Genomic DNA, 21,176 nt, shown 5'->3' with positions numbered 1-21,176 from the left:
AATCTAAAAAAGTTTTCCCGTCCTTTTCCTCCTAGTCTACCAAAAACAATGGATCTATTTCATCGGTTTTAAAATTACAGATGTTTAATGTGATGAGGGCACATAAGAATTTCTATTAAAGACTGTAGTTGAAGAAAGGATGCCGAACAATGAAACAGCCGTGGGTAAGTTATATACCCACTGGCACTCCAGAGCCTGCTAAGTTTTGGCCAAAGTAAAATGTCTGTCTACAAGAAGTTTGGATTTTCATTTGTTGGTTCGGCGAACACCAAATGCTGAATGGGATGAAAGACCCTCAGCTCCACCTGTCTCCTGCATCACATGTCCCAGAACCAAGCCCGGGGCCTACGGGTGCCCCAGGTCTTTTCTACACAAGCACGGAAATGCAGCTTCTTCGCAAGGCACACGTGCGGGCTCAGCTACTGTTCGCTTGATCTTTGGCGCCACCTTCAGGTCAAACTGCATTTCTCGTCTCCGCAGCACTCAGCCCGGGAGAATCCTGCGGGCGTCTAGAACGCGTTTCCGAATCGAGTGGGCATGAAGAACCCCACAGCACACCCACTCTAATGGAAGGAAGGAAAAAAAAAAAAATGGAGCATTCCCCTTACATCATTCTACAGCGCAGTCTGCCTTTTTATTATAAGACAATGATAAAAGGAACCACACGAACGCGTAAGGCAAACACTCGTCACCACCACCCAGGTTAAGAAACAGGACTTTCCCGGAGGCCCCCAGGTCCTCCACGGAGCGTACCCCCGCGGCCATCCTAACCTTCCCCACTATACACATCAGTTTAGTCCCCCACGTGATCTAAATAGTTTTGTAATTCCATCGCAGGTGGGTCAGTTTTAGGATTGGCCTCCGTCACGAAACTATCCCTATGGGTCGGAGCGGTGCGCGACGGACCTCCCCACCCCACCTCGGAACCACTGGGTCAACCCGGGCAGCCGACGTTTGGAGGGAAGACAGCAACGGGGAGGGGTGTCTCCACTGTGCTGCTTTGGCGTCAGCTCTCAGGCCGGTGACCGCAGCCCATGGTCTCGAGGCCAACTTTATAAAGTTGGAGCATTCCGTCCCCAGAGCTGGGGACACGAGTCTGGCTCAATGGCCTCCACTTGGAGGGCGGCACCCGGCCAGCCGACCAGCCTCTTTGGCTGAACTAGAGGCACTGGCCGGGCTCCAGGGACGTGTCCAGCTGCCCCGCGGAGACCAGGGTGCCCAGCTGCCCCGAGGCACTGCTTTCGGGCGGGAACGTGACCAAGTCCGAATTCTTGTTCTCGCTCTGCTCATTGTGCTGCTTCTTATGGCATCTCAGGGAGTCGTCCCTGACGAAGGAGGCACCACAGGTCTCGCAGCGGAAGGCCCGCTGGGTCACTATTTTGGCCACGTGCTGGGAGCTGCTCCCTCGGGGCCCTTCCCTGCCCTGCGGGGCCTGGTTCTCCGTTTTGGTCTCGTCCCTGTGCACCTTGTCAATGTGCTTGGCCAGGCTGCTGGGCCGCTTGGTGTCGAAGCTGCAGAAATCGCACTTGAACGGGCGGTCCTTGCAGTGCACGCGGCTGTGCACGCGCAGGGCCGCGGCGCTGGAGCACGAGTAGCTGCACTCGGGACACTTCTCGGGGTGGTCGGCCTGGTGCAGCCGGCTGTGCTCCAGGAGGTCGGCCCGGTCCCGGCCCTGGAAGGAGCAGTGCAGGCACTTGAACGTGTGCTTGATGCGGACGTGAGACTTGAGGTTCGCCTTCATGGTGCAGCGGACATCACAGAACTCGCACTTGAAGGGCTTCTCCCCCGAGTGCACGATCATGTGCCTTTTCAAGTCCGAGCTGATTTTGAACTTGGCGCTACAGAGCCAGCACTGGAAGGGGGTGTCCCCTGACAACGGAAGGGACGTTTCCATTAGAGCAGACAAGCAAAAGAAGTCCCCTCCCCCCTCCAAACATGCATCAGAACACCGGGTGCAGAGAGTCGGGTCTTTGGACTCCAGTGACGGGTAACTCCCTGACACCACCACTTACCATGTACGTTAACTTCTTTTATGCTCACGTCAATCTCATAAGTGGGTCCTATGACCCCCATTGAGCAGATGGGAAAATGGAGGTTTCAAGGTCAAATAGGAGGGATTTGAACTCAGGCACCAGGGCATCCTGGCCTTTTCATGAAGCCACTTTACTTTTGACTCTAGCTCTCATTTAATCTAATACCCCAAAACTGGACATGGAGGAGGTAACAATTTTGTTACAACTGTTCCAAATCAAACCATGACGTATTGCCGACTCTAGTGGTTAAGCTCTATTAGGTCAACTGATGAGCTTGTATTCCTGAAGTCTCATAGTTACACAAGACTGAATTTTATATACAAAATACGGGAATATGGCAGCAGGGGACCAATTCCTGAAAATCCACAGCCTCTTCTGTACTCTGGAGCACTGCTAAGGACTTTTACTGCCTTTGGGGGTCACTACCCTAACGACTGTCATCAGTAGAACATAAGCAAAGATGATCTCTCTTACCCTACACGTCCACCGTTCCCTCCAGCCTCTCCCCACTGTTGGGTGTGTATTATACACCTCTGGCATGAACCTTCTATGTTGGGTAAGAGCCTCCTAACTTTTAGTCCATCAGCCCGAGAAGTTTCTTGAGGATTCCCTCGTCTTCACCATACTACCTCTTCCTACTTGTCGGGATTTTGACATTTAAGTTCAAGAGCATTGAACTTAGCATTCTGGCCAGTGAATTCCCATGCTTTGACGAGTTGTTTTTCAGTGTTAGAATCAAACACTAATTTAGGACTGGGTATATAGTTCATTCACTGGAGCCAAATACTTCACCAGAATTCTGCACACCTTAGAGGGTCACGGTCACCCCTGGGCCATTTGATAGTGGTGTCAGCATCAAGGTCATATTCTCTTTTCTTACATGCTCATTTTGGGACACAGTTTAGCTTAATTCTTGATGGGACTATGCATTCGGGGAAAAAGAATCTTGCCATCATCTCAAAAGTCATCCAGTCTTTTAATTATGGAACACTGTAGATGAGATTTCTTGTGGATTTTGAGTTTCTGATTTATTGAATTTTCTTTTAAACCTTCAACACAGGAATCATCCTGATACTTCCCTTTACTGCAACCTGTTAGTAATATTCAAATATACATCGGATAGGCCACATTTTGTTTTCTCCCTGGAGAAGAGTTTATCTTCCAGTAACTGCCACTAGCATGACACCTGAAAGTTTGATTTCTTGCCTGTTTTTGGTCTACTTTCTACTAGTACACTTCAGTATACTGGTATACCTCAGTTTGGTTGGGTATAGAGTTCTTCATCCAAAATCATTTCCCAGCTTTGAGGGCACTATTCCACTATCCCCCTAGAAGCTAATACTACGGGAAAAGTTTTTCTAGGTTTGACTCTGCCCACCCACTCCATCTGTCCTGCTCGGCATCTCATGAATCCTTTCCACTCTTATGGCTCCTTAGAATCGAGAAATTCTTTCTCAGTTGATTTTCTCACTTCTATTTTTTTTCCCCCCTAGACCTGGCCAGTGACCAAACTTCCAGTTTCTTATTCTTTCTTAGTTTTCCAAATCAGTTTTTTTTTTTCTTCTAGTGTCTGGGAAATTTCTTTGCCTTTGTAGCCAGCAACTTCAGTTTTAATTCATACTTCGTTCTCACTACCTTTTCACGGAACTCTTCTTGGATGCAGCATTTCTGCTAGTGGGTAGATACCAATTAGAACTGAAGAATTCTTGTCTATGACCCAAGGTATTCTGCTATCTCCAGGATTTGTTAGATTTGGGGCATTTTAGACCACTCATCTCCTGCCAGCGATTCATAATCCATAGGTGACATTTAGATTTAGGAAGAACAGACCAGTTTAAGGACTAGGTAGAGGCGGCCACAGGTTTTACCTGCTACTGGGCAGTGCGGGCCATGTCGCCAACAGGCTTTTGCTTCTCCTCTGAACTCTGTGGCCTTGGCAGTCTACATGCCAGGTCCTAGTCCAGAGCTCTCAGGGTAGTGAAACATTGGTTAGAGAGGCTGGGAGGCAGCCAGAGGGTTGGGAGCCATTTGTCTGCTGGAAGAGTTTTTTATTTTTATTTTTTTAAACTTAGTTTCAGATGTCAGCATATCCCATCTGCTTGCCGCCTTCTACGAATTCATTGAACAACCTCATTTTCTGAGCCTTCTTAAGAGCCCCCGATCCCCACTTTTCCGTGCCTCGATGAACTGGTTGATTCTATTGTTATTCAGTGGGGTCTCACAAGGGAAGAGAAAGCTTTTGGCAGAGTCTAATTTCTAACACTAGAAGTCTGTGATTTGCAGGTCCAGTCAGCTAATTCTGCTACGTTTCAGAATTCAGCCATGTGACCAGTTGACACGAAATGACCAAGACACCTAGTTTAGACATCAGACTTTTGAGAGACATCCCTTGCTTCCCTATTGTGGCCTATGTCGTCGAGTTAGGAAAAAACCGAGCTGTCAGACTTTCAACGTTTTACGGAACATTGGCCGTCTGGGTGAAAAACCACAGAAATGCCAACTCCTTTACATTGGACCACCAAGTCCTCTCGGTTGCTTGCATTTTAGCGAGAAGGAGGTGAAGAAACTGGACGAGGAGTAAGGCACAGGTCTCCGGGCCAGGGACCTACCTGTGTGGGACCGCAGGTGGACGGTGAGCTGGCTGGAGTTGCGGCTGGCGTAGGGGCAGAGCTGGCATTTGTAGGGCCGCTCGTCCGAGTGGATCCGCAGGTGCTTCTTGAGGCTGCTGCTGTCCACGGCGGCATAGTCACACAGGTGACACTTGTGGGGCTTCACGCTGGTGTGGCAACGCATGTGCATGGTCAGGTTGTCTTTCCGGCTGAAGCACTTGTCACAGAACTCACACTTGTGGGGTTTGTCTCCTTCAAACACATAAGGAAGATGCAAGGTTTTAAGGGTTTCTCTGTTAAGGTGACTGCAAAGAGATCGGACCAAGCGGGTAGGAGCCGGGGCCGAGGGGTCTGCCTCTTCCTTCTGTCCCAGTGCCCAGATAGGAAGATACTGAAGTACACAGTTCAGCGCATTGGGAAACGAGAAGGTGTGCTAGTCATGGACGGCTCACAAATTACAAAGAATCGTAAGGAACAGGTAAGATCAGGTTGAAGGCCAAAAATCATAGGCCAAACCCTGTTTGGGGAAATGGAGAGTCATTTTAGAAGTACTCAGGGTCAGATGCAGGGACCTCGGAACAGCTTTCATGGTTCGCACCGAATGGTCAGGTTGCCTCCTCCCTCAGTTGTACCAAACCATAGCAGCAATGGTGTTAGAAAATGAGGGCGCTTACACCACAGAAACAGTGCAAAGCCCTCAAGTAGTTGGAGACACTCCGGAGAACAGAACCCAATGGCCAGAGCATTTCCTCCAGTGTTCCGTCCCTCCCCTACAACCATTCCAGACTCATCACTTACAAATAAAAAAGTCCACCCAATAACCAAATGCTTGGGGAAAGCCAGAACCAGGAAGACACACCCAACTCAAGAAGGTGAAGTTCTAAAAGCAAATACTTTTCATTTCCCTTTTTTTTAAAGATTTATTTATTTGACAGAGAGAGAGAGACACGGTGAGAGAGGGAACACAAGCAGGGGGAGTGGCAGAGGGAGAAGCAGGGCTCCTGCTGAGTAGGGAGCCCGAAGTGGGGCTCGATCCCGGGATCATGACTTGAGCCAAAGGCAGATGCTTAATGACGGAGCCACCGAGGTGCCCCGGTTTTCATTTCCATAGTAATTCCGATTCTCCTGGGACTCTCAAGACTCCAAGTTGATGAGCGGAAAGGATGTCAAAAAAAGGACTTTGAAGATGGAGCCCAAGAATCTTCCAGAAGGCTGCCGGAAAGGGAAAGTACAAGACATGAGAGCCAGCTCTAGATGGTCCAGGACAGAGAAAACAGGTATTTCTCAACACGAACGACAGTCCCGAGTCTTCAAATGGCTTATCTGCAGGCAGGGCGATACAATTTCAGGAGCCCACAAATGAACTCTTACAATTTCAGAAAGAAATGCTCAGATCAGCATGTAATTCCTCAGACAACGGGAGCAGTGTCTGCAAAGTTCTACAGAAATTACTTAAATAGAGTCCGATACTTGAATTAGCATTCAGTGGAAAGAGAAAAGAAAGCCAGCGGATGACTCAGAGCATCACACTTGATCTGTGTACATCAGAAAAAAGGAAGTGGATAAGATGTGGGATATAATCAAATGGAAACTATTGCTTCCAAACCACAAGAGAACCATAGAGAAAGGCAACAGAACACAAGTAAAAGTCAAGCTATATATAAGTAAGAACAGATTTAGTTTCCCTGGTAAAAGCTTTAACATATTTTAAAAATCAGCGTAATGCTCCTAAGGTACATAAATACTTTAGGAAAATGCTAAAAAGGAGTATCGAATATTGGACAAAATACAGAGCCACTAAAAAAAATACATACTGAAAAGATAAAACCAAATAGATGTGACTCAAACTTATGAATCTGATATTGTTTCCCAAAAGGTTTTTCAAAAGTCAGAGCATATTTTAAAACAATTTTTAAAAAAGATTTTATTTATTTGACAGAGAGAGAGAGAGAGCCTAAGTAGGCAGAGAGGCAGGCAGAGAGACGGGGGGTGGGGGGTGGGGTGGGGGGAAGCAGGCTCCCTGCTGAGCAGAGAGCCCGATGCAGGGCTCGATCCCAGGACCCTGAGATCATGACCTGAGCCGAAGGCAGAGGCTTAACACACCGTACCACCCAGGCGCCCCTTTAAAACAATTTTTAAGAATCAAAATCAGATGACAAACTCTCTAGAAACGGGCAGGGAAAGCTGTGTGTGTCAAAACCTATAGCCTAGCCCTGTTTTCAGAAGGGTGTTTGTAGACTTAAGTTCATTTTTAAAAGGCTGGAAGTGAACTATGCAATTCAATAAATTAGAAGAAATCAAGATACACAGCTGTTAATCCACATAAACAAAATAATGGTTAAGAAGGGAGGTTTGCTCAAGATACCAAAACTCTAGGGTCTTCAAGCGCAGCATCACTGCCCTTTTGGCCAAGTAATCCTTTCATCTAGGTTGTCCCAAGCAGCAGCACTCACTGCTTCCCACTGGACACCAGTAGCACCTCTATCCCTAGTTTTAAGAGTCAAAAAGGTCTTCTGATCATTGACAAATGTCCCCAGGGCCGGGGAGGGGAGGCGGTCAGGGGGACGAGACTACCTGGTTGAGAACCCTTCCAAGAGACAGTGGAAGAGAGAAAGGGGACCACAGATCTAATCCATTATGGCCTAAGTAGAACTACGCCAATAAACGAGAACTTGATAAAGTGGATAACGGTCTAGGAATATATCCAGTTACAAAGTGTGAACCAGCAGAAAACTGATCAACGACAACTTAAGTTCCTAGGTCAGAGGTAAACCCTCCCATGAATACTATGTACGGTTGGAGTATTCACTGTCCCCTTTGCAGGAGAATTCTGCCTCTAATCCCAGTGACCACAGGCTTGGGCATGCGACCTATTCTGCCTAATGAAACAGGACTGAAATGGAGGGATCACTCTCAGGCAAATCCTTTTAAGAGCCAGTGCATGGTTCACCGTGGTTCTCTTGCCCAGCTGACTCGTAACATTCCAGATCAGGCTTATTGTTTTTTTCCTTTTTTCTTTTTAAGCTTTTGAGAACGCAAGGTAGGGAGTGGGGGGGGGGGTGCAGCACATGGCATGCCCACAGGGAGTGGAGGAGAGGGAGAAGCAGTCTCCCCCTGCTGTGCAGGGACCCAGACCCAGGGCCTGATCCCAGAACCCTGAGATTATGACCTGAGCCAAAGGAAGACGCTTAATGGACTGAGCCAGTCAGGTGCTGCCCCCAACCAAGATCAGGGGATTCTTAATTTAGGGCTTGGGGATAAGATATAGGAGATCCAAGACCTCGTATGGGAAATAACTGCACTTTTATTTCTACTACCTCTAACTGGAATTTAGCATCTACCCATCATGTAATCAACAACCCCAGTAAGGGTACGAGAGACTGGTCAGTACACGGGAGCCACGTTCACACCCACCAAGCATACTTGTAATTCTGAAGGGTCCTTTACGTTCGTCACTACGGCACAATTAAGGGGATCTGACAGCTGGTCTGCTAACATTAAACTCGGGGTTTTCTTAGTGTTCCTGCACATCCCAATCATTTGGGGGGCTTGAGTGGGGTGGGCTCACTAAAATGGGTTTTTTCCCCCAGATTTGGGATATAACTGACACGACATTAAGGTATACAACGTGGTGATTTAATACAAGTATAAGCTGAAAAAGGATTACCAGCATAAGGTTCATTAACACTGCCTTCACCTCACACAATCACCGTTTCTTTGTGGTCAGAACACTTAAGACCTACTCTTGTCAGGACAGACTTGGAAGTCGCTACCTGAACAGCTGGCGTGCCGTACAGCAGCCTCCTAGAACTCATTCATCTTCCAGCTGGACGTTGGTACCCTCTGACCAACATTCCCCATCTCTCAGGTTGAACTTACAGAAACCAAGTAAAATGTAGTTTGTGTCAGTGTGTCCAGGTTGGCCCGGAGATGCAGGGTTTCTAACAAGCCCCCGGGTGAGGCTGACCCCTGGGTGGGGTCTTTACCACACTTAAGGTAGCTGGGGTTTATGTATTAAATACGACGTGTTTACCACTGATAGGATGTGTACAGAAATACAGTTTAAGGGGGTTTCATTTAAAAACATCCTGGGAAGGGCTCATAGGGTTCAGGAAAAAAAAAGCCAAGACCCCCTTTATCTGGTAGGTTCCAGACAGAGGGTGCTCCACTGGCCGGGTCCCAGACAGGAGACAGCACGAGGCACAGAGTGGTGACGGACTCTGGAGGACACTGGGAGGGACTGAGTGGTCTTCATTTGTCCTGGAGATGGACACGGTCCTCACAGCCTAATCATCTACACTCTCTCCATCTGCTGAAAAAGTCAGAAGGAGAGAGCAGTGTGGGCACGCTCTAAGTCTGCCAGGAACAGTGATTCACGTTCAAGCAATGGTCTATGGCACAGCGGAAGAAAGGCCCCCACTCGTGCATGACCAATGAATCCGGATTCCTGTGCTAAATGAGGACAGAGGATAAAAGACAGCAATACTGTGAGTCCAACTCCTTTACTAAGCTAAATACATGCATGAGCACCTTAAAATATTTATGATTCAACTCTTGATTAAAAATTTTCATCCAGAATACATAAACTGGCATTCGGGGTATAGAGAGGAAGTGCAATTTCGGGGTATAGAGAGGAAGTGCAATTTTAGAATAAAGGTAATTAACTCCTCTCCCAAAAATCAAGGCCTGATTTTCCAGGTCTCTAATGTGAGCACACTCAGCTTTCTAACTTACTCTCCCCCAGATAACCCTTCAGGAAGCCCTCACTCTGGGCACACAGGCCGCACCCCCGCCCCCACATTAGCCTCCACAGTTCTCAAAGTGCGGTCCGTGAGTGACTGGGGGTACCCCAGTCTCTTCTGGTCGAGTCTGCAGTCAGAAGGATCTTCATCCTATTACAAAGATGGGGATTTTCCTTTTCCATTGTTGACCTTCACTCTGCTGTGCGAACTCTTGGGCAGGACTACACGTGCCTGAGCATGCACCACCAGCCGTCCCCCCCCCCCCCCCCCCCCCCCCCGCGCAAGGAGGCAGTGGCACGGAGTTTCCTCCTGGCCATACCCTCCCAGGGAACCCAGAGCCAGTTTCATGAATAGCCTTCCCGGCAGCAAAACCCCTGACTTCTATTAAATCTCTCCCTCCTGAAGCCTTTTTTTTTTTTTTTTTCTTTTTTAAACACGGTGTCATGAGATGGGAAGTATGCAGACCAAAAGCACACGGTTGTGCGAACAGGCCCTGGTGAGTTTTTCAAATTTGGGATTTGGTGAATATCTCCTTCAGAATGAGCTACGTGAGCCTGTCATTTCAAGGAAGATTGCCGACAGTGCTGCAGCGGTAACATCCCAGCTCTAAAAAAGTTAGGATTTCCGAACCTCTATTCCCTACCCTGGGTGTGCAGCTTCCTCTTGGATTTTTCTGATGAGACTGGGAATATTAACAAGTGATTTTTTTTTTTTTTCTGTTGTAAAATGGGCCAACATTTGGAAGGATTATGTATGTTGCTAAACCAGTATTTTCCAAGTGGCCAATGCAGGACAAGTTAAAAAAAAAAAAAATCAAGCATGAGTAAGAGCCATTCAAAAAGTAAACAGAACAATGGATTTTATCAGTTTAAAAAGTTTGTGGCTATGGCTCCAGATTCTATACAGCAACCGAGCCTTAAGAAACTACCCCCGGGGTACCTGGGTGGCTCAGTCCTCATCTGACTCTTGGTTTCCATTCAGGTTGTTTTCTCATGGGTCGTGGGCTCGAGTCCTGTGTCCAGCCCTGCACTCAGTGGGGAGTCTGCTCGAAGATTCTCTCTCCCTCTGCCCCTCCCCCCACTTGCACGCTTTCTAAAATAAATCTTTAAAAAGTTAAAGAAACTTCCCTCTGTTGTGTTTTGGTAGGATATTAGAAATTATCGGAGAAGGCTTTCAACAAAATATTCCATTTCCAACCATATGCGAGGCACCAAATTTTCTTTAGCTACTCAAACCATGGCAGTGGACTGTACGCAGGTGGGAGAGCCCAGCTGACTTTAGGAGATTTGCAAAGGTCTCGATAATACCACTGGTCACGTTTTTGGGGAGAGTAGTTACTTCTCATGAAGTACTGCTACAAGGAGCTTATTTTTAAAAAATTGTTAATTGTAAGTGAGTGAGTTTGGCGCTCAAACTCAAAATCGTGAGATTGAGAGTTGCCAGCTCTACCGCTTGAGCCAGCCGGCCACCTTGGCTTATTGTTATTTTTAAGTGGATACATATTTTAAAGCACGGTTTTAATTTTTGGCGCAGTAACTCTAGATAAAACACAAACTTGGGGTGGGGGAGATCTTCAGTTTTTAGATGTAAAAGGATCACAGCAGTGTTTTGAGAACCACTGTGGTATCCATCTGGCAAAGGTCCGGCCTAAGCCTTAAAAGATGACCCGCACATAGCACCCTCCCCGCCTCTCACAGCTCGGTCCGGGATGCCCTTCAGCCCAGGCGTCCGAGCTTTTTCTTGTAAGCAGAACCTTCATTCTAGAAGCTGGGCACGTGGCCAGAGTCTAGACGTTTCTCCCAGCCTCAATTTCCACAGCTTGGAATGGCCATGTGACTACATTCTAGGCCAAGAGGCATGAACCCAAGTGACGGGTAACTTCTCATACCTTAAGTGGGGGGTAGGGGGGTCAGTAAGCCAGCTCAGACCACGCCAACATGGGCTACACACCTGAGATGTTAAGCAACAACGTAAGAGCCAGAGTCCCCAAAACCATGGGCTACCATACCCGACTGGGACTGTGGTAAGACAGAAATATCTTGGCTTTAAACCACCATTAGTTGGGTCTCATTATTAATCACAAGGGATCCCACTCCTGGGTCATGCCCTGAGGGAGAGATGCTTTAAGCTCCCCTCCCCCCCCCTTTTCACCAGTTAAAATATTCAGAGCTAGAGCATTTGCCTTGGACACAGTAAAACACCCTAAGTATGTGCCAGAGAAGCCATCTGTCCGCCCCGCTTCTGTACCCAGGAATCTGACCCCACCAAGGACAGGGCCTTGCCCACTTTCTGTATCCCCGTCATGTACTGTATTATTCCAATAAAATATTAATCCACCCCCTCTCTCTCTAGGTCCACCACAGATTCGGGGATCTGGGAATTCTTTGTCATAGGGCCTGACCTGTGCATCGTAGGGATTTGGAAGCATCTCTGGCCCCACCCACTAGGTGGCAGTAGCATCGCCCAGCTGAGGGGGGATGGGACTGAGCCACCGACCCGCTTTGAGGTTGCCTTAGCCAGTCACGATGGTGGGGTCTCCTCTGTTCAGATGGCTTCTGCTGACCTCATCCTGGCAGCCTGGTCTTTCCAGGAGACGATCAACATTCCCTTCGCTAGAAGGCCCTTTATGACCTACCCTTTCTTTTTTTTTATGACCTGCCTACCTTTTTCACGACGCCCATTTCTAGCGGAGACTACTAATCGCCCAGAAAGGGGTCCTCCCATGGGAGCTCCTGAGTTTAGTGGTTTTTGGAAACCACTTCCCAGCCCCCCTTGATGCCCAAGGTGGGTCCAATCCCAATAGGGATGCTGCTGGGGGGCGAGGCAGGGCATGGCCCAAGGGAGGGGCCCTCTTCCGCACTTCTGCTTCCCACTAGTTAACAGAGCAGTTGCCTCGTACCTGGAGATGAAGCTATAGTTTAAGGACGACAGCCATTCTGCCAGCTCTGGAGTACTCCTTAAGTTGTACTCGAGAGAAACTCGGTTATGTTTAAGCCACCTGGTTTGGTTTCTGTAAGAGCCAACAGATCGATTTTTTTTTTTTTTTTTTTTTTAAGATTTTATTTGACAGAGAGAGAGAGAGCACAGGCAGGAGGGGCTACAGGGAGACGGGGAAGCAGACTCCGGCTGGGCAGAGTGCCCGACCTGGGACTTGATCCCAGGGCTCTGGGATCATGACCTGAGCTGAAGGCAGACACTAAACTGAGCCACCCAGGCGCCCCTAATTTTTTTTTTTTAAGATTTTATTTTAGAGGGAAAGACTGTACACACACAAGCACAGATGAGTTGGGGTAAGGGCAGAGGGAGAAGCGACTCCCCGCTGAGTACAGGGCTCCACGCTGGGCTGGATCCCAGGACCCCGAGATCACCACCTGAGCCAACGGCAGATGCTTAACCAACTGAGCTACCCAGGTGCCCCTTGATTTTTTTTAATTTATTTTTTTTTAGTTCTCTCTATACCCGATATAGGGCATGAACTCACAACCCCCGAGATCAAGAGGTGCATGCTCTCCCGACTGAGCCAGTCAGGGGCCCCACAGACCACAATCTTAACTTCCACTCGTGTAGGGTCTACACCTAAGACCAACAGGTAGGCAAGGTTTTTGTGAAGAGCCATATAGTAAACGCCTTCAGCTTTGTCCATCAGTTTTTTCCGGCAAGACTCGATGCCACGGTAGGGGCCAAAGCAGCCACAGACGACCAATGAGCTTCACAGGCTAGATTTGGCTCACAGGCTGTAGTGTGCAGACCCTGATTATACATCATGGAAATTCCTTTGCTACAGCACATCTTATTTCTCTTATTCTCAGTAGCCGGCTGCTCAAAGAACGGTTAAGAAGCAACCTTAGTACTTGTTTAAAAAAGATTTGTGAGAGACAAGAGCATGTGCGAGCAGGTGCACACAAATGGGTGTAGGGAGCAAAGGGAGAGGGAGTAGCGGACTCCCCAGTGAGCAGGGAGCCCAACTCATCAGGGCTCGATCCCAGGACCTTGGGATCATGACCTGGGTCAAGGCAGACGCTTAACCCACGGAGCCACCCAGACGCATAGGACCTTACCGAGGATTACTTGGGCCACAACGCCTCTCTGTAGCCTGTCCTCACCAACCTCCCCAACTGGCTCACACCTTCCATGCCTTTGCACCTGCTGTTCCCCCTGCTGGAATGTTCCTGGTCTTGTGTGGTTACTTAGCCACCTTTTGCAGTTCAAGGCAAGAACCTTCTTCAGAAAGCCTTTCAGAACAGCCTTGATCCCATCTCCTCTGACCGATTCTCCCCGGACGCACCCCCTAGCTTCTGACTTTTGAGGCCGCAGCCCACCCCGCAGACCATTTCCGCCCTGCGCACCACCCCAGGCCAGCGCGCTCCAACTCCTCGCCACTTCCTTCAATGTTCGAGTTTCCAACAAAGGAATGGATACCTACCCGTGTGGATTCTCAGATGGCGGTCCAAATCTTTCATGCCGTGGACAGTTTTGAAGTGGCAACCTAGAAGAAAAAAAAAAAAAATCCAGGTTTTCTCAAAATAGGGCCTCAAAAACGAAGCGCCCATAAACCTGAAAACCTGGGAAGTTCCGGGGAGCTCGGACGCCACAGGATGCTTAGGATGCATTTGCGCCTGCGCGGACAGTGCGCGGGGGGCGGGGCCAGGACTCCGCAGGCGAGCGGGGCAGAGCTCGCCCTTCCAGCGCCCGCCTGGGAAGGGGTCCACGCGTTCAAGTTCATGTTTCACCTGGATAACAACAGTTGAAGGTCCTTTCTCCGAGCGTCACCGTTTGTTCCTTGGACTCTGAGGGAAGCGCCAAGGCAGGGGCTTTCTGGGCATCACTGCTGTCCGTGGAGGGACACGTTGGTTTGGGAACATTATCTTCTAATTCTGAAGCTGAAATGGACACAGAAAGAAGGGTTAATTTCTCAGATACAACCACCATGGTAAGTCTTACAACAGAAGCAGGACTGTTTTACCTCCATCACCTCTCCAAAAAAAAAAAAAAAAAAAAAAAAAAAAAAAAAAAAAAAGAAAAGAAAAAAAACCCCAGCCCCCCCCCCCCCAATCCATTAAAAATGGAAAGCCATGTATGCTCTGGCCTTAAGAAGTCCTTTCTTGAACTCCAACTTCCAGAAAATACAGGGAACCAGAGACATGGAAACAGGACAGACCCAATTGGCAAGACCCAGGTTGCAAAACTTTGCAACAGTGGCTTCTGAGGTGACGTAGCAAAAGATTAGTTTGTAAAAGATCTTCCAATCCATCAGTGGCTGCTATTTTTATAAAATATAACACAAATTACAAATGAAATAAGACAAAACAAACAAACATTAGAGATGACAGAAGGCTGGTCCTGCAAGGTTAAGGTTTCTGAATTTGTTTTGTCTCCATTCAGTAGGTCACAGACCACACTTCAAGCACCACTGGTCTCCTGGACAAAATGCCACTGTTTCAGCAAATCACTTAAAAGATGGAGGGGGAGGGACACCTGAGTGGCTCAATGGGTTAAGCCACTGCCTTCGGCTCAGGTCATGATCCTAGGGTTCTGGAATCGAGTCCCACATCGGGCTCCTTGCTCAGTGGGGAGCCTGCTTCTCTGTCTCTTCCTGCCACTCTGCCTGCTTGCGGTGCTGACAAATAAATCTTTAAAAAAAAAAAAAGGATGCGGGGGGTTGAAAACCAGACTCAAAGACTTGCAAGGATGACTTGCAGTATCCAGAGGTCACTTGGATCCTGATTTAAACATATTGTAAGAGCCACTGAAGACCACAACAAGCATGAACACTAAAGTGGTTTTTTTTTTTTTTTGGTGTGAAGATGAAACTTCGAAATAATCCAGGGCATGGGAAGAGCTGGACAGAAGAAACAAGCCTGCCCACGTGTAATTAATTGTTGAAGCCCAGCCCCAGGTACACGGGAGTTCGTGGCATCATGCTCTGTTACTATGGTAGAATCATTGGAATTGAGGTTCTTGTGGGCCAAATGGTCAGATAGTTTCATGTGGTTCAATTAAACGTGGAGGTTTAAAATTTCTGTAATAAAACACAAACGTTCCTGAAAGATTACAAAGTGATTTCTCTCCAAACAGATTTAAATCCAAGGAATAAAAAGGTGTTGTTGATGTCTAAAGTCTTTTTTTTTTTTTAAAGATTTTATTTATTTGACAGAGATCACAAGTAGGCAGAGAGGCAGGCAGAGAGAGGGGAAGGGAAGCAGGCTCCCCGCTGAGTGGAGAGCCAGATGTGGGGCTCTGGGGCTCGATCTCAGGACCCTGGGATCGTGACCTGAGCCGAAGGCAGAGGCTTTAACTCACTGAGCCACCCAGGCGCCCCCGATGTCTAAAGTCTTAAAAAAAAAAAGATACTGACTAGTATATAAATTATAAATTAGAGGCCAAAGGCTGGGATGGTTTTCGCTCCAGGTAGGGAAGGTGGATTCCGTTTACAGGGAGAGGTTTTGTCCAGGTAAACCTCTTACTACGAGAAGCTAGTGAACACACTGGCGTGGGCTTTAGCTCTTAGGCACAGGCCTTGCTTAGCTACTTGCTAACTGAAACAATCTTTCTGAGCCTCAGTTTATGTGGCAGAGCAGCAGGGTTAGAATGATGTAAATTCTCAGTACGCCAGCCTGTGCCTTGTAAACACTATGTAGGAATATAGGATTGCAGAGTTCCCATCTGAATAGTGGTGGTGCTCAAAGCCCCTTAACAGGGTTTGAACAAGTGACCTAACCCTGGGGCTCTTAATAAAGGGTCATTTTGCCCCCAGGGGACATTTGGGAATGCTTGGGGACATTTTTGATGGTCCTATGTGCACACACGTAAGTGACCGTAGCATCTAGAGGGTAAAGGCCAGGGATGTTGCTAAACATCCTACAATGTCCAGGAGAGCCCTATACCTGTATCCAAGTCACTTGGATTGTGGGTTTTAGATGCAGTTTTCCAGTGCTCACCCCTGGATAACTTGGGGTGAGGGTGGTTAAGGGTAGATCCCAGGAACCTGCACTTTTGAGGCCCCGTGATTCTATCATATACCCCAAACCCTTGCAATCTGAAGGGTAGTCCCCAGAGCTCTAACATCAGCATAACATGGAAACTTGTTAGAAATGCAGAACCTCAGGTCCCAGCCAACAGCATCAGTCTGCGCTTGAACAAGATCCCCAGGTGATTCCTAGGCCAATGCCAAGGCAATGCTTCTCCAGCAGGTGCATCAGGATTACCTGGCAGGCTTGTGAAGGCTCAGGTGGCTTGGGCTCCACCTTTAGAGTTCCCGATTCAGTGGATCTGGAGTAGAGCTGTTATTTTTCGTTTCTAACAAGTTCCCACTGATGCTGACCTGGCAACCACACTTTTGAAACCTTCGGCTCTGAGAAGGGAAACTGGCTCAGAGATGAAGGTTGCAGGGCTAGAAGTTTTCAGCTGATCAGAACCCACACTGGCCAGAATGGAATGAAGCCCATCACTGTGCCCCTCAGAGGAAAACCCCAAACCTTGCACTACACTTAGCAATTTGTATTAAAGAAAACCATTAAACTCTTAAGGATTTTTAATCCCAGAGAAACCAAGGAGGATTGAAAAGTGAAATTTAATTAAGAGGTTGTAAGGCCACGGAGAAGTTACTCAACTTCCCTGTTCCTCAATTTCCACATCAAAAATGTAGATCATGGCCCTTATCCCCTAGGTTTAGGTGAAGGTTAAGTCCTTTAGTACATGTAAGAGGACCTGGTACATAACACTATATAAACGTTTTGTTCATTGATGTGTGCACGTGAGCCACCAGGTTCTGCAAGGGAGGGAAACGCACTGTGCCATGAAAACTTGCAACCAGGCAGAAGAGACTGATGGGTTAAAGCAATAAAAAAAAGCTATCCAGGGGTTCCTGGCAGTTGGTTAAGCGTCTGCCTTCAGTTCCTGATCTCGGGATCCTGGGATCTAACCCCACGTCCTTGGGCTCCCTGCCCAGCAGAGAGCCTGCTTCTCCTTCTCCCTCTGCTCGTGCTCTTGCTCTCAAAAATAAAATTGTTTTAGGGCGCCTGGGTGGCTCAGTTGGTCAGGCGACTGCCTTTGGCTCAGGTCATGATCCCGAAATCCCGGGGTCAAGTCCTGCATTAGGCCCCCAGCTCCGCGGGGGGGTCTGCTTCTCCCTCTGACTTTCTCCCCTCTCATACTCTCTCTCAAATAAAATCTTAAAAAAAATTGTTTTAAAAGATTTTATTTATTTATTTGACAGAGAGGCAGGCAGAGAGAGAGAGGGGTAAGCAGGCTCCCTGCTGAGCAGAGAGCCTGACGTGGGGCTTGATCCCAGGACCCTGAGATCATGACCTGAGCCCAAGGCAGAGGCCTAATCCACTGCACCACCCAGGTGCCCTCAAAAATAAAATCCTAAAGAACAATCCAGTGCTAGAAAGGGTCACCCAGGTTGAATGTGGAGGGCCATGAAGGGCCCCCAAGGAGAGGACCTCCCAAGTCTCCCAAGGAGACTTCCTTACTTCTAAACATCCAGGAAACCAAGCCAGTCTGGAGGTCCACTCTTCCCTGAAAACAGGGCAGCTGGGGCAGAGACCCTTCTAGTCTGAAAGAGGGGGTGGGCACTTTAACCCTATGAACAACCACTGTACCTTTTATAAGGTTACCCTCACTTTTTTTTTTTTTTTTTTAAATACAGACTGGTCATGACTGAAGTCTACCAGTTGACCTGCTCCATTTTATTTCTTCCAAAACCTGAGTTGCAAAGGCATTTGCAAATTAACAGTGGCCCACTCCTGCTAACCTTGGGGGTGGAGGGGGGAAGCCTAGACAAACTCAAAAGGAGGTGGGCCTTCGATCAGCGGGACAGACCTAAAATGCAGGAGGAAAAACCACATCAGATGGAGGGTTGCTTTTTCTCTACAGGGGTGGCTGGTGCTTAATTCTGATTGCTCCCTGCTCCCACAGGGGTACCCCAAGTACCTCACCATGCAGAACACCCTAAGCTTTCTAAACCGAGAGGGAGCCTCTCCAGGTGTCTTCACCCTGTAGGCAAGAATAAAAGGAGCCCAGGGCACTGAGCAACAGCCAGGGGTCATTCAGGCTATTGTCTTTTATAATCGCGTCCCCCAACGATTCAACACCCCCCATTACACTCTCCAGTTCCTCTTCTGCAGAGAATCAGCAGGGACCCTGCCCCCCTATCCCCCCAGGGAGACCCTCCCATTTCAACCAGTGTCAGTTATATAGTCCTTGGGGACAAAGGTAGGTCTGGTCTTTGGTTAATGGTAGTTCCATCCAGCCCAATTTTGGTTTTAGGTACTCATACTTCTAAAGTAGATTCATTATACTTCTCCCCTCCACTACCTCCTTGGGTGTGTGGTCATCAAAGCCCAGCCACCTGCACTGGTGGAGATCTGAGGCTTACTGGCAGAGACCCGAGATCCCCCAGCTCCCTTTCTGGGCCGAGGGCAGGCAGGGGAGAGGGAAAAAAAGTTCACCCAGAACTAGGAGGTTATCAGTTAACCGCGGGGGTGGGGGAGGGGGAGGGAGCGGAGACCGAGCGGGAACTGAAGTTATCTTAATCTGAAGGCAAGATAATCAGAAGGGAAGCGCTTTAGAGATGCAGACCCCCCCCCCACCTCGCCCCAGAAATTCCAATGGGGGCGGTGCCTCAGGGTAGACTGAGGAATTTAGCGAGTGAGCGAAGCTGCTCACCCGCAGGCTGTTCAGAAACCGAGGCTCCGCGGACCACGGGGTGAGAAATACTGCCCTGAGGGCTTAGGGTAATCCGGGGCCTCTGCGTGTCACCCGGACCCCCTCCACCAGCCCCCTGACGGCCAGGTCAGCCCGCCAAGTCCGACCGTGGCACACGCCTCCCTCCATAGCCTCATTTAAAGTAAAAGGGAAGTCCTCACCTGGAGCCCTTAGCCCCCTCCCCCAGGCTGCAGCCTCGCTGACGTCCCCGGCCTCGGCACTTGCGGTTCCCTCTGCCTAGAATGTTCTCCACCCGACCCTTCCTCCCCGCCCCCGGCATCTCCAAGCCTTTCCCCTAGAACCTTCAGGTTTTTTACTCGATGATGCCCACCTCCGCGAGGCCCTCCCTGGACGATGCATTCGAAATGCCCCCTCCCCCCTCGCCCCATCTCTCCCTTCCCAGCTTGGTGAGGTTTTGCTTCCGCCGCTCACCCCTAACGCACCTTACGCCTCCCCCTTCTGTCTCCAGGGCCGTCCTTCTCGACCCCACTCAGCCATAAACTCGAGAAGAACCCGAATTCTGTCTGCTTGTCCATTGCTGTTGCCCTCTCCCCCAGCACCTAGCTCCAGGGCCGGGCGGAAACTCAGACGTTCTCCCCCCGCCCCCTCCCAGTCCCGGACGCGGGTCTCCCAACGCCCACCTTCCAGGCGCGCCGCCCCAGGCCAGCACCGAGGAGGTCGGGGACCCGGGCGCCGGCGCGCCCCGAAGAGGGCCCTCCGAAGGGGTCTCGGAGCATCCTCGCAGCGTGTTTGGGTGAAAAACCGCGATTTACCAGCGTTTGCGGGGAGCGGCACAGTTTTATCCGAACGGGGAGAATTTACAAGGAGGTGTAACTTACAAAGGCGCTGGGCAAGGGCGCCGAGGTCCCAGCCCCAGCACTCGAGGTGGAGGCGTCCCCCGCCCTTCCACGCCCCGAGCCCCGCACCCGCGCGGGTCCCCCCGAGCGTCCGAGAAACTGCAGGCAGCGGCCAGGCGGGGCGTCCGCGGCGCTACTCACCCGGGACCCCCGCCACCCCGGGGCCAGCCTCGGCGAACTCGCGGCGCGCGGGCTGCGGCTCCTTGGAGTTGAGGTGCTGAGGCTTGGCCTGCTTGCGCCGCGACATGGCGAGCAGAGCGCGGCCCCCGGCGAGTCGCTGCGAGTGGCCTGCCTCCCACTACCGCTTCCCGGAGTTCGGAAATTACCCCCCCGCTCCCCCGGCTGGAGCGCGCATGTCCTGGCAATTCTGCTCCTCTGCCGAGCGGGGCGATTTATCAAGAACCCTGACGGCTGATTGGCCCGGAGCCAAGACCACGGGGGTCCGGGGGAAGAGTGGTCGGCGCCCCTGCAGCCCACACCACCTGAGAGCTCGTTAGGAATGCAGACTCTCGGGCTCCACCCCAGACCCGCTGAATCAGAATCTGCATTTTAACAAGCTCCCCAGGTGATTCGCATACACATTAAAGTTTGAGAAACCGTGTCTGCATTTTAACGAGATCCCCAGGTGATTCGTTTGCCCATTAAAATTTCAGAAGCACAGCTCGCCTCCAACTTTCATGTGCGCTCGATTCACTGGGGATCTCGTTAAAATGCAGATTCTGACTCAGTGGGTCTGGGGTGGGGCCTGAGCTTCGGTATTTCTAACGAGCTCCCAGGCGATGCCACTGCCGTGGCTGCTGCACAGGCCGTGTTTTTAGATTCTGACTTAATTAGTCTGGGCGGAAACCTGGGCATTGGTGGTGGTGGTGTTTTGTTTTGTTTTGTTTTTTTTAAAGCTCCCAGGTTATTCTGATGTGCAGCCAAGGTTGAGAAGCACGACCTCCACCATCTTCGTATTTAAAATTTAAATGAGGCCAGAGAGTCTCCAACGGCAGATGAACCACTTTGCTGAGGAGCCCATTAAAAACGCAGATTCCGAAAGTTTTGGCTTCAGGCGGCAGAGCCCAATAATCTGTATTTCTATAAGGAACCCCCTAACCGCACCCCATCCCTCGCGCGCGGTGACTCGGGCGCTCCAGGTCTAGGACCACACGCACGCGAAGCCTCGCGGCCAACAGAGGCCTGGGCCTGCCCAGCAGGTGACTGAGGCGTGGTCCTGGGGGGAGG

The 21,176-nt window shown here is 49.7% G+C and overlaps 1 protein-coding gene across 2 annotated transcripts in view; it reads right to left on the bottom strand.

Annotated features, from left to right (window-relative positions):
• Positions 1-606: 606 nt before the first annotated feature.
• Positions 607-21,176, bottom strand: part of ZFP64 (ZFP64 zinc finger protein) — an 86,921-nt gene continuing 66,351 nt past the window's right edge. Inside the window, exons 1-5 of one of the 2 annotated variants that reach the window (XM_080813358.1) lie at positions 20,091-20,243; positions 14,115-14,264; positions 13,808-13,870; positions 4,643-4,894; positions 613-1,869 (exon numbers count right to left, since the gene is read on the bottom strand). In XM_080813358.1, coding sequence (XP_080669484.1) covers positions 1,160-1,869; positions 4,643-4,894; positions 13,808-13,870; positions 14,115-14,264; positions 20,091-20,196 — 1,281 coding nt within the window. In that variant the 5' untranslated portion in view covers positions 20,197-20,243 and the 3' untranslated portion in view covers positions 613-1,159. Of the gene's footprint in view, positions 1,870-4,642; positions 4,895-13,807; positions 13,871-14,114; positions 14,265-20,090; positions 20,244-21,176 lie in introns of those variants that run through there. The other variant, XM_080813357.1, reaches the window with a different exon arrangement.

Source organism: Martes martes, assembly GCF_963455335.1.
Source record: "Martes martes genome assembly, chromosome: 9".
Taxonomy (NCBI): Eukaryota; Metazoa; Chordata; class Mammalia; order Carnivora; family Mustelidae; genus Martes; species Martes martes.
This window is presented reverse-complemented; position numbering and strand designations above follow the sequence as displayed.